The sequence below is a fragment of the Acanthisitta chloris genome, unplaced genomic scaffold (assembly GCF_000695815.1).
Source record: "Acanthisitta chloris isolate BGI_N310 unplaced genomic scaffold, ASM69581v1 scaffold44575, whole genome shotgun sequence".
Classification (NCBI taxonomy): domain Eukaryota; kingdom Metazoa; phylum Chordata; class Aves; order Passeriformes; family Acanthisittidae; genus Acanthisitta; species Acanthisitta chloris.
The window spans coordinates 20409-34317 of record NW_008676247.1 but is presented as its reverse complement, the minus strand read 5'-3'; the positions used below and the strand labels follow the sequence as shown (position 1 = coordinate 34317).

The 13909-nt window shown below is 40.5% G+C and overlaps 1 protein-coding gene across 1 annotated transcript in view; it reads left to right on the top strand.

Moving 5' to 3' along the window:
• The first annotated feature begins 801 nt into the window (after positions 1–801).
• Positions 802–13909, top strand: part of KBTBD12 (kelch repeat and BTB (POZ) domain containing 12) — a 30136-nt gene continuing 17028 nt past the window's right edge. Inside the window, exons 1-3 of the mRNA XM_009076036.1 lie at positions 802–1871; positions 2823–3093; positions 6234–6384. Coding sequence (XP_009074284.1) covers positions 802–1871; positions 2823–3093; positions 6234–6384 — 1492 coding nt within the window. The remainder of the gene's footprint in view (positions 1872–2822; positions 3094–6233; positions 6385–13909) is intronic.

Here is a 13909-nt window from a genome sequence, read left to right as displayed (position 1 = left end):
CAAGGCACGGTTCTAAATATCCACACATCCACTTATGGCTCTGTAAAATGCCAGGGGACTAACTGGGTGATACTAAGTGGCTTTATCTCCCACCTGATTTGCAGAGATGTAGATCACTGCAAATAGCAAAGAGAGAGACAAGTTTAATGTTTTCCCATTTTTTCAGTCTTGTCAAGCCCTTTTCTGGAATCTCTGCTTAGGCATAACTCCTAGTTTGAGAGGTGCTGTGAGCACTGACAAGGCCCCACTGCAGCTGTCTCGCCCAAGGGGCTGTTGGAAATACAAGGTACTTGCAGTATCTAAGCAAGGGCTAATGTCCCTAGGTGCATATGAGTGACAAAATTTGAATAGCCAAGGGATTAATGGCCTGATCTGAAGTTTATTAAAGTCATCAAAACTCTTGCCTTCCATTTTAATAGGCTCTGGATCAGGATCAGGAAAAGGAGGAAGAAGAGAGCTGGAAACAAACTGTTTTGAAGGGAAGTCTGTAATTTCTTTTGTATAATCACAAAACTTGGGCATGGGTATTGAATACTGAAGATCATTTGAAGTGTTGATTTTTCTTATATTTTGTCTTGGAGATCTTGAACCTGAGCCCTCACCACCATTTACATACTTTTTATGCATTACTGATTTATGTCACACCCTACAGAATTTCTATCTTTGGATATTAACAGCAATATTAATTTGCCCAATAATTTGTTCTTATTGGATAATGTTATGCCTCTATTTCTAGAAACATTCCCGATGAAGACCTTGAACTCTGAGGATATTTAAAGCGAGGAAGTTTGGAGATCAACCATGGATCGCAAGGCTGAGGAGAAGAGAAAGCAGTGCCATAGCTGGACTTTACTGGAACAAATAAAGAGAATGAAAGAATCAACACAGATAATTGATGTTGTGCTAGTTGCAGAAGGTGAGAAATTCCCCTGCCATAAGGTGGTGCTGGCTGCCTTCAGTCCCTATTTCAAGGCCATGTTTACCTGTGGCCTGGTTGAATGCACTCAGAGGGAAGTGGTGCTGTATGACATCTCTGCAGAGAGTGTGTCTGCAATCCTCCATTACATGTACAGTGCAGATTTGCACCTCACTAACCAGAACGTGCAGACTGTCGCACTTGCCGCGTATTTCATGCAGATGGAAGATGTTTGCAATATGTGTCAGAAGTACATGATGGACCATATGGATGCTTCCAACTGTGTGGGCATCTACTACTTTGCAAACCACATTGGGGCAGAAGATTTATGTGACCAGGCAAGGAAATACTTATATCAGCATTTTGCTGAGGTGAGCTTGCAGGAAGAAATATTAGAGATTGAATTCCAGCAGCTGATGACTCTGATAAAATCAGATGATCTGAATATTTCCAGGGAGGAGAGCATTCTGGACCTTGTCATTAGATGGGTCAAGCACAGCAGAAAGTCACGTTCAGAACACCTTATTGAGCTCCTCAAGCAAGTGAGACTGGTGCTCATCAGCCCTTCCTTTCTCGTGGAAGCTCGGAAAAGGAACACAATGATTCTGTGCAATTCAGAATGCAACGTTATGTTCGAGGAAGCACTGAAAACCATCAGACTGTCCAGCCACCCTTCTCTCAGCCTGCGATATGGCATGGAGACTACTGATCTCTTACTCTGCATTGGCAACAATTCCCTTGGCATTAGGTCCAGACACGGTAGCTATGCAGATGCCAGTTTTTGTTATGCTCCTGCGACACGAAAGACTTACTTCATTTCCTCCCCAAAGTACGGAGAGGGTTTAGGATGTGTTTGCACTGGTGTTGTCACTGAGAAAAATGATATCATTGTGGCAGGCGAGGCAAGCGCCGTCAAAATGTCTAGACAAAAGACCAGGAACATTGAAATTTATAGGTGTGTACCCTCTGTCAGAAAATCCTTAATTGTTTCAAAATTTTAAATCCAAATAATGTTTCTGGGCAGAAACAAAAAAAAAACCAACCACCATTAGACAAAGCATTCTTTACTTGCAATTTTCTTCCCAGAGATTTTGATTACTTTAATCAGTTTGTCACAATTTATTTTCATAGCACTGAATTATATACATAGAACAAAATTTTGATGCCTCTTCTCCTGAAAGAAAGAGGATTTACTCTTGTGAAATCTCTGTGTAAATGAACTTGATTAGATCAATGCATGTGGATTTTGTAGTCTTCATACTCAAATCTCAACATTTTCCTAAGATACTTCTTTTCAAGGTCATTACCAGAGGAAAATGAGCCAAGCAAATGATCCAATGAGTCCAGTAAGACAGAGAAAGCACACTTCTCTGTTGATGTTGATGATAGCACTTCAGAGATTAAAGATAATGATTGATATCTAAACCCTCATTCTGTTTTTACCCATGTCTTTTTCAGACGCATCCATTTTAAAGAAAACCAGACACTTCCTGGATTAAAGATAAAATTTAAAAACGATAACAGCATTTTCAAATACAAATGCCTAAATTTAGGGAAATAAATCCATACAGAGGCAGCCGAAGTGACCTCATTTTCAGCAGTGTTGAGCTCTCACTGTTCCCATAAACTTCAGTGGAAACTCTGAGCAGCACATGCAGAACTAAGGGACTTCTTACCTTCATTAGGGTCAAATATCTTTGTGAGCACACATAGGATTCCTCACACTAAAAGATCTTGATCTGGCAAATATTGGGCTCAATTTTATAACTTCTCTGTGAGGGGCAAAGCTCCTCTTGTCATTGTACTATTGTCTGAATAAACATTGACGATTAAGGGGGTAACATGTCAAACAGGCTGGTGGGACCTCGGTGAACCGAAGCATTTACAACTCTGGGTTTTCCTACAGATACCATCAGCGAGGAAACCAGTTTTGGCACAGTCTGTGCACCACTCAACTCCGTGAGCTCTACGCATTGGGCACCATCCAGAATGATCTCTATATAATAGGAGGGCAAATGAAAGTGAAAAATCAGTATCTGGTCACAAACTGTGTGGAGAAGTATTCCATGGACCAAGGCACCTGGAGAAGCACAGCACCTCTTCCAATACCATTAGCCTGCCATATGGTGGTGACAGTGAAGAACAAGCTGTACGTGCTGGGTGGATGGACACCACAGGTTGAGAAATGTGCCAGTTATTTGTTTGGTTTGTGCACTAACAAGCAGTGTTGTGCAATTTTATAGTGGTTCTTGCATGGGAAAAGTACGTCAGTGATAACAGGACAATGAATTGCTTACAATCCTTTGACTAAACATCTTTTGTAGAAAAACCAGACAGGGTGAAGAAGAATAATATCCATCCGTGACATGCTCACTGTAAAACCAACTTCAGGAAGGGCAGTTCTTTATTCATTGAGATGTGCACAGTGAGGAAGAGTTTAAAACACATCTCCTGTGTCATCATGGGTTCCAGCCTTTGTTTTCCTTATTTACCATCCTCTTAATTTTTCTAGATATCATAAATAATGGTATTTAATCATACAGGGGCCCTTAACCTGTCTTCAAACAGCTTGTACACAGGTACACTTCAGGGACAGATTTATGTATGACATTTAAAGTTCACCTCGATTTCTCAAGAAGCTTTCTTAGTTACCTAAAGTTAATATATTTGATTTTCATTATATTATATATAAAATGAAAAGTCAAAGCATTCTCTGGAAAACAAAGTCCTTTAACCAATCCATTTATTTGTTTCAGTTGCATTGTTTGGTCATGTAAAGTTTTTATGGGAATTTTCAGCAGGGCCACAGATAACATGTTCAGTAGTAGAGGGAATATACAGAACTATGCTACAGGGAAGATGCACGTCAGGAACACTCTCCAGTGCAAAAGATCTTTTTTAAGAGCTTAGCCCATTTTTACTTACTGCTCAGTGCAGTTTAAATTTGAACGTTCAGGATAAAGCCCCACATTTACGTGACAATAAGTGAAGTGGAGCATCTGTAACCCTTGTTGCCGACACCAATATGTTCAGACTGTCAGCACAGCTCATTGGTTTGTGCCCTCTTGAAATCAATTACTATTTAAAGTATTTAAAGGTGAGATGCATTCAGCTAAAAAGAGTTCCACCTCTTTGGATATTGTGAGTGCAGGAGTCCCCGAAGAGACAACAGAAAGATCAGAGAGTACTTCTGATACAGAAACAATGGAGCAAGGATATCTCACTATTTAAAGAATTGAAGTATGAAACCACTTCATGCAGAAATAATCTGTCTGTAAAAAAAAATTGAACTGAAAGACATGTCATATAACAAAGGTAGATGTTGAAGTCAGACAACCAGCTTTGTTGAGCTTTTTTTTTTTGTAAGAGGGAAAAGTGGCTTAGAAGCATAAGTCAGAATATTGAGCCAAGAATGGTTTAAAAAAGAACACCTAAAGTAGATACCTGCCTACCAGTACTATCAGTAACAATGCATGGGAGTCTGAGTTTATATATAAATAGGTTTGAGATTAACAGATTAACATTAATTGATTAAAACCCACAGCTTTGTAAGACTTGGGTGTACCTGAACCCATCAGAATAAATTAGCTAAAGCTCTCCAAAAAGTGCTGTAGGACCAGCACTGCAGAGTGCTGAATTCCTCCAGTTCAATACATTTTCCCCCTGTCAGATGCAGTGATTGTAGATGTGGGGCTACCACAGCTGCACTGGGAAAGCAAATGAGCTCGCCAAGCCAGGGGCTGACCCTGTGCTCGAGCAGCACTGAATGTTCTGTCAATCCTGAACAAACACTAACGACGCAGCATTGACAGAGTGCCCCAAATGCACGTGTCCATTACAGGACAGAGATAAATACATGTTCCCTTCCCACTCAGGCTTTGTAATTGAAATAAGACAAGACAAAGTCAAGCCAGGACATAAAATGACAGCTTTGGAGGGCAAGGACTCGGCTCACAGCAGCACTGCTCTGCTCAGCATTGGTCTGGTCTCACTGATGCCAGCGGAGTAAAAACCTCAAATGACTCCAGCCTTGATAACCTGGGGCTGTTAACACAGAAGAAAGTGTTTGGTGAGGCTGGAAGGAAGGTTTCAGACCCTTGAGATGTAGAGAAGGACTGCTGGAAGTCATGTTTTCTGTACATAAAGAGCACAGGGTGCACCCTGAGGCAAATGTTACTAGAAAAAGGAGGTCAGATGTGAATTTACAGCATGTCAAATGGTGCCTGCTCCTAAGTATATGCTTAGTCTGTGTTGAAAATACGCAACTTTCCCCTCTTTCAGTGAATAAATTAGTGTTTCACACTTACCACAGAGAAAGAACATGCCCCGGGCACTTACAGGGAGTAACCAAGGGGCTATATATTTACTTTCTAGTTTGCCTCCTACATTCCTGTTCATGACATTAGTGTTGGAAAAGTCTTTTGGGAAAGAAAAATAACAAGAAAAGCAAGAACACATATAACACCATCACGAGCAAGCAAAAGAGTTCTCTCCTCACTCTTTCTATGTGAAAACTTTGATCCCAAAATATTTCAGGATCCTCCCCCCACATCCCACTGCTTACATTCCAGGATGCTGTACCTAAGAAATATAATCTGAGTTTCCTGCATCATATGAGACAGGCAGAGAAGGGGGAAGAAGATTAGAGAGAACAAGAGGAGTAGGAGTGAGTATAAAAAGAGTATTATGGCAGCAGAGATATCGCAGGGGGTTAGCAGCTTATTATGAAAACTATTGAAGTTACAGCAACTGAACAACATTAGGCTGGTTAGGCTGACTAAATAAACATGCAAATGTTTATTTGAATAAGTTATGTATGTATATAACTTATATACAACTTATATATATATATATGTAACATATATGTATATTAACTTTTATAGGCCTGAGAAGGTCAGAAAAGTACCTCACTGGGACTCACGGTACAGTCTGAGTAAGAGTCAGAATAGATTTCAACATTGAGCAGGAAAAAAAAAGACAGACTGGTTTTCCCTCATTATTATTAGAACTGTACATCAGCCTTGTGAAAGGAGTATGTTCTTCCAGACCTGGGACCATGAATGTATTGTTATTACCCAAATCCTCAGCTTTATTGCTGCAGAATATAGATGGCCACTTATTCCTTTGCCTTCTACAGAGTACTCCCAGCCACAAGCCATGGGTGCTGTTAAACCCTGGGGAGTACAATTCTCTGCAGCTATAATTGATGTGTTTATGCTATTTATCTGCTGAGCTGTCTGCTGTGATTAATTACATGCAAGCATGTGCAGAGGGCTCCAAATGTTGTATTATTATATGGCGGTCATATTTCATACAGATGGATCTGCCTGACGATGAGCCGGATCGATTAAGTAACAGAACGTTTCGGTACGACCCAGGCCAAGACAAATGGGTGGAAGGTGCACCAATGAAGTACTCCAAATATCGCTTCAGCACAGCTGTAGTCAATGGAGAGATTTATGTCTTGGGTAAGAGGAAACAGATTTTTAATAGATAGTACTATGACTTTTTCTTCTTTCCAGCAATTTGCCTTTGTGAAGTGAAATATCTCACCCTTTGCTATACACTGTAGGACAAAGTATGTTGGGCTAAATGGATAGTATTTTTCTAAAGTTACTTGTCCTCTACATTATTTCTTCCTTCCTTGATTTATGTATATTAAATTAAGTGAATGTTTAGTGTTCTGGATTCATACAACAAAGATACTTTACTTTTTAAATTACTTTTCTTTGGAGTATCAGTGTGTGCTATAAATAACAACAAATTCTAAAAGGTGAGTGGAGAGTCCTTGTAAGCATCATTCCACAGGTGAGCAGTGACAAGCTAAGGAATATATCCAGCATCGCGCAGAAATGGCATAGGGATAAATAAAATTTGGATCACTCAGCTAAAGCTATTTGTGGATGCTAATAAAACTTGATAAATCTTTCTCTTCCACCCATCTCAATGCAGTGCAGGTTTTTTAAAATTTAAATATTTCATTTTTTGATTGAATCTTTTCAATTTTTTGTTTTAAAAGAGTATTTTGACCTAAAGTTTTAAGACTTATATGAAAGAGTTCAATAATCTCCTAGTCCAAAATCTTCTGTCCCAAAATGATCCCCATCCATATCCTCAGTTCTGCTGTTTATCCATAACAAGACTCTTTTCCCAAGGACCATCCTTCATGGTCCCATTCCAGCCTCTATCCAAGCCAAAAGAAAGAACACCACCTGTTTCTGAACACTGGCGAATACCTCAGATGGTGGTAAGCATGGGATTTTTCCAAAGAGACAAATATGATGTAAGGTAGGGAAGGGCAAATGTAGAAGAAAGGCATTGTGGACATAGGGGAAAAGTTGAAAGGGGCATCTTGAAAGAGGAACAGGAGTCAGAGAGGTGTCTGAGTGACAGAGAGAAGAGTTACAGATAGATGTATGACTGGAAAGTTCTTGGAGAAGTGGGGAATAGTTCATACAGTCAATTAATCCACAGGTGGGCTATGAGTTATCCATGCCCTTCCATGCTCCTGTGGTCCCATGGGCAGCATCATGAAGAAGGCAGCAATTGCATCAGTACCTCAGGACATTTCAATCCCTTCTGCTTCAAAATACTTCTATTTACAAACTTATCAAAATAAACACAGTAAGTAGAGTCTTACCAACTTCATACACTTCTTGTATCAGGATGTTCTGGTTTTGTCTGGGTTGTTCTACACCCTGAGTAAAGCAGAGCTTGTTCCTGGCATGTCATACAGAAAGCATTTTGCAGGGTTTGTATGTAAGAAAGGTGTCTTTGAAGCAGCAGAAGAAAATGGCTTTAACGCTGCATTTATCTTCTGTTAGAGAAACTTAAGTGGCTTGAGAGAGACCCATAGGCACAATCAGGAGGAAGGGTGAAAGAAGCCCATGTGGAAAAGAGAGTTTTGCAACCAGAAAATCATTTCATTATTGTCAAAGGTTAGTGATAGACAATGTCAGTGTGCTGTTAAATAATGAGAGTGTTGGCTGCTCAGGTTCAAAGGTGCCTCAAAAATGTGGAAACTCCATCCTTTGTAAAAGGTTAAGTATATATAATTATTTATACTGACACTGATGCTCTAATGGGGAAGCAGAAGCAGCTGGAATAGTTGGGAAGCGAAAGGCTGCATTCATGTGTTTCAGTAAGAAGTGTTCAGAGATCAAGACCTCAAACGCTGTGATGACACAAGAGAGTCAGAGAGCAAAAAAAAGGAGCTGCCTTGGGATGCATGTGATAAAACAAATTGACAGTCTTCTTCCCAGCAAGCCTGACACTGAGACAAGGAAAAGGAGTGGCTAACTAGGGAAAACTGCATCCATTTTCTTCCTTCAAAATCTTGCGAAGCAAGAAGCATATCTGAGTGATTACAGCGATGAAATGTACAGATTGAACACAAAGCATAGCATTAAATCTGAAAAGTGCCTGTTTAAATAGCATCAAGGCAAGTTCATGATCTCACAGACCTTCAGAAGCAGTTTGCTAATGTAAAAAAATAAAAAGCCTCATTTTTGTATGTATAGCTGCCAGTGCTGCTGTATTCAGGAAACAGAACGCTGACTTGAATTCTTTCTTACTTGCTAGACAATACCATCTTTTTGTTATTTCGGTTCTTTGTGAGAAAATATTTGCTAGCAATCAGATCTGCACATGGGCCATAACAGGCTCTTGCTCTGTCTCCATCACTCTGTTGTTTCACACACCTTCCCATGGCAGTGTCTACTTATTCAATCCTATTCCTAAGGGAACCAACACACTCAATGCTGATCTTAGCAGTTTGCTGCACTGGACCCTTCACTCCTGTCACCAAATCTAACTGAACACTCATAAAGGCAGTGTTTGTTCTCAGTTTTGACAGTGTAAATCTGGGGTAACTACGATCGATCACACACTGCTCCAGGGAGCAGATTTTTGAGAAATATTTGGCCATTTTTACCATTGCATTTCTGAGCCTTCCTCCCTTCTGATGCTCTGTCCACTCAAGGTGTAACTGCAGCCAAGTGTAGACACGAATGAGTTACCACCAGGTAGCAGGAGTATCAATTGCTGAAAAGACATTTTGACCTAGGTCTGGGCTGTTTTCACAAACCTTGTGAGGACTTTAATGTCCATAAATCTGCAAAATTCAGTTGAAACTGGCCAACAAAAGCTATGAAAGGCAGAGAAAATAATGTAAATGCAGATACAGAGCACACATGTCATAAGGGAAATTGCATGAGTCTCATTTTCTTAGGAAATCAAATAATACTCCTACTAATTTTTTAATTGAAAGGCAGGTCTGTCACTGAGCCAAAACCAATTTTTCAACAAATTCTGCCTTTGAATATGCTGGTTTAAATCCACCTGTAAAAGGATGGGGGAAAACGGAGATTTATCTGTTAAAATCAAGAAGACAATGCGGTCAGTAAATGTTAACCATCATGGTCTGAAAATGCTGTGGAAGAGATTAAAGCATTTTCCAAGACCTCTCAAAATGATAAAGCAATTTCCAAACAAACTCTGTTTGGAAACAGTGATACAGTCATGGTATTGGCATCTTACTCTGCTGATATCACACATGGCCTCATCTCCAGCTGTAAACTCAGACTCGCCAACTGTAATTAAAACCTCACACAGAAAAGCTACATTCCATGGTTTATCCGTGGTGACAAGTCCTTGTTACCTTATGAGTTCTCAGGGCTGTGAGGTGGGTCCAGTTTTCCTCTGGAAACAATTGTGATGGTAACCCCAGCTGGGGGAACGGGCAATTCATGGCATTGAAAGGAAGGCAGTGAAAGTGATCCGGCTGATGTGGTACTTGACCATGCAGATGACATTCAGGAGAGAATGGGAATGGAAAGAACAGAGGTTGATAGTGACAGAGCAAAGAATAGCAACTGTCATGGGGGTAGTAAAACCATTGCAGGCTCCTCAAAGCTGTGGATCCCTCAGACACCACCCTGCTTCATAAAGACTGTTGGGCACTCTGGAAGTCTAGAAAGATGCTGTCAAGGGTGATTTGTGCAAAAAGACACATTCTGAAGAGGATCATAGCTCGTAGGTTGTTCTCATGTAGTGGCCTCAGAGACGTCTATGCTCAGCCATAATGACTAAGCTTTTGTGCGACAGATAAGATTTTGTGGAGTGTATAGCATTGCTGTTGATACCCCTCCTCCCTCCAGTTGGGGCTTCCCCATGATGAAGTGTTTGTGCAAAGAACTTGAACTCCTCACAGGCTCCCATGCAGCCCCAGTCAGGGGACTCTCAGTGTAGGGGCCATTCATGTGATAGCATTGCTTGGATTTGTACAAGCATCCCCCACTTCTCATATCATATCAGTTCCTTTTGGGTGCACTGTCTCCACAGGTATCCTGCAGTCTGCACCCAGCTAAGAAGATCCACTGGAGACTGCTGGGGGTAGAGGAAGGAAAGGGAGGGAGGCAAGGTGGAAACAGGTAAATGCAAGATATATTCTGTAGGCCTTGAGGACCATTCTCTGCTTCTCAGAAATAAAAACAGGAAATGAAGAAATAGATGGATGTACCTTTAGGTGGGTACATAAAGAAGTGTTGCAGAGAGATGTAATTTCTTTCAAGCAAGTCTTGAAAACAAAGTCCTTAAATAAAGTGAGTTTTCCAGGATCTCTATCTTCCTGTACAGGTGTCAGCACAGTGAGGTCAGGTGTGACTCTAGAGCATAAATGAAAAATCACTGCAGAGAAAGGTGATCCTCTCTAATGTCTCTGGTGTATGAATGCAATTTCTATCATAAATATGAAGCAGAAATAGATGGAATACTAGCTTGGAATAAGGTGCAGTAGCAGACTCTTTGTCAGACAGGTCTAATTTTTGCTCTCGTTCATGTAGGTGTACATCTGTAGTAAGTAATCTGCTGATGTCAACTGTGTTGTGTCAGGCTCATTTTATTCTAACCAAGACCAGAATCTGATGCTTAGCCTTTGAAGTGTTAATTTCAGAAAAGTCCTACTGACACAGAACAGAGAGTCTGTAGTCACTGTCCAAAACTTCCTCCCAGCCTAACTGCCAGCTCCAACATATAAAACCCTAATGATTTATATGGAATTATTCTAGAGTCACAGTGATGGAAGGAAAATCAGAAATTTTTTTTAGAGTTTTTTGTTTGAGTAATAGCATTGTTCAGGAACCTGTATACCATGTGTCTTAATCAGCAATCCTGCAATGTAATTGTCTGTTTGTTGTGTATGTTCTTAGAGAATCTCATGCTATTTATACACCATACATAATCCTCATAAGTAAATGAATAGCATTTCCTAAGGCTCAAAACCCTTTCTCCTATTCATCTCACTTGACTGGTCTCAGCTCTTTCTCTCCATATTTTCCCAGGAACATAACTATATTCGTTGGAAAGCCCAAGAAAGAGCAGTATTGTGTTCTTAATGACAGAGGCAATTGAGACACTTTTGGAAGAAAACCAGATGGGAGGGCTCTATTTCAGGTCATGCATTTTAATCTCTTGCTTAAAAAATATCAGCTAAGTCTCTGAAAACTTATCACAACCAACACACAAATGAGGAAAATTTATCCCAATGAATCCATTTAAATGCCATATTCATTACTTTATGTTAAAACACACTCAGTAGAACTACTGTCTCAAATACAGGTCACTGGTAAAAAATGTTGTTTCACCATGATAGCTTTAACCATGTGTTGCTCTTATGTTATATAATTCCTGATTTATAAATAAGAATGTATAGAAGGACTTAAATGAGAAATCCTATTAGGGAAGATTTAGGAACCAAAGAATTTTGTTTAGCCTCCTCAGCCTGGCATTCCACCTCTTACACCTTGGGGTTTTTTTCCCCTGAGTTCTTGCTGAGAGCTTCTTTTAAAAGTTTTAAGCAGTTAAATGAGGTTCAATTAGATTCTGAATGTCTCAATCATAAAATACATATTTAAATATGTACATTGGGGTCTCTCTGGAAAAGAAAGTGTGTGTAGGAGGGGCTGGAAGGAGACATTTTCGCTTTCATGCTTGAGTATTAACTGTGCATTTGAATAACAACTTCTTCTAAAATAAACATGTCTATTTATAAATATGCTTTGGACTTCTGACAAGTAGCAGCTTATGGGCCTGATTCTGCTCTGCTATACCTGTGCAACAGCCTCCATAGTGCCTATGTGCAGGGAGGACAAAAGCAGGCAAAAAATTGGTCTGACAGATGAGATCAGAAATGCTTTCTACACACTTAAGGACTATGTAAGGTAACGGGAAAAAGGCATTTCATGAGAAAAGAAGGAGATGGATCCCAAACATTGACCATGTTTAGGAAGACAATAGTATGTTTTTTCAGCTCTGCTGCTAATCAGTCTTTTGCCCTCACTTCTTCTACAGGCTGCACTGCCTCATCTGCTGTGCTCTGGGTTAGTAAAGGATGACAGTGCTCCTTGGTTTCATCTTTGGAAGTGCCTGCCAGGGCTGGCTTTATGGCTCCCTCATTTCTCTGAGAAACCAGCTCCCTGCTTTGCAGAGAGTGAGAGAGAAACATAACTGCTGAGACTCAGCTTGAGTGCTGTTAATGAAGGGAAAAGTTACATAAGAGATTAGCACTATTAAATCCGTTGTGCATTCCAGAGATCGATTTAATAGTGAATTACTTTACAGGACGCAAAGCTTGAATTTCACTTGCTTGTTGGAGAATTACTTTTTTTTTAAAACCCATTTCCAGGTTCCTTTGATAAAAATTCAAAGAGACACTAGTAAAAATACATGTTGCTCAGTATTGTGATCTGAGGACTTCATTATATGATAAAGAGTAACAGTGTCAGTACCCTGAGGGCACCTGATTATCCTGAGCAGCATCACCTGGAGCCTCCACCCGCACTCTCTGCCCATAGGTCCAGGAGCATCATTTAAACACAGGCTAAGAAGGTCAAGCCTTCCTTGTCACCTTGTCTTTGCCTGACAGCTGCTGGCAGGACCTTCAGCAATTGCCTGTCTCTGTTTCTGTGGAGCTGTGCCCTGATGGTGAGCTTGTTACCTGTGTCAACTGCCCTTTGGATGCAGCTCTGCTCTTTTTGTTCCTTGATATACTGCCTTATCTGAGAGATTGTAGTTCATGTCTAATTTCAGATGTCTGCGAGTGAACCAGAACCAGACTAAATGGTATGAAATCTGCTAGTCAGTCTCAATGAGGTCCATAAGCTCTTTTCAGGCCTATCTGGACCCCCAACCACCTTGTAGGTGTCATTTTGGTCAGCCATCCTGTCTATGCAGTGAGCAATCTAGACTTGGATCTGGGTGGCTTTCCTTGGGGGTGGGAAGTGTTCTTGTTGGATTCAGCTGCCTAGCAAATTTAATTGCATGAGTGCTCAGTGTGGCTGAGACTTAAAATGCAATTGCTCTGTGCCAGGGCCTACTTTTACAAGTACAGTGTCATGGGTGAAGTCACTGGGTGCAAGGAGGTAGGAATGTTCCCTATCTCTTGAAACTCAACTGCATGTCAGGGTCACTCCTATAGAAATCTACAGAGATATCTAAGGCACTTATTGACTTTGCACCTGCTGAGCTAATTATTTCCAGTGACTCTTTACCACTTCACCATCATTACAGATACTCCCACTCAAGTGCTGGAAGGGTGTGCTGTTATTAGAGCTGATGTGGCTCAAATTGCATTTGGTCTTCCCAGATGAGCATGGGGCAAGCAGGAGGCAGTTGACCTCAACCAAAGCAGTGTGTGGATATAGCATGGCACAGAGCTGTACCTCATTGAAATTCTGAAGATGTGCTAATCACATCACCTACTCTGCCTTGCCTTCTTGTCTTCTCTATCCTGATTTCTTAATAAGGATCATGTATTTTATTTATATATTTATTTTACTAATGGAGCTTCATGTTAAATTTAAAGTCCATTAGAACCACTGCTTACAGAGTGCCCTTGAAAGTATGTTTGATTGCAGACTCATCCAAGCGTGATATGGAAAGCTCTCAAGCATTAATGGGTTTGGGAACACAAAGGTGGCTTCACTGGTTTTTTTA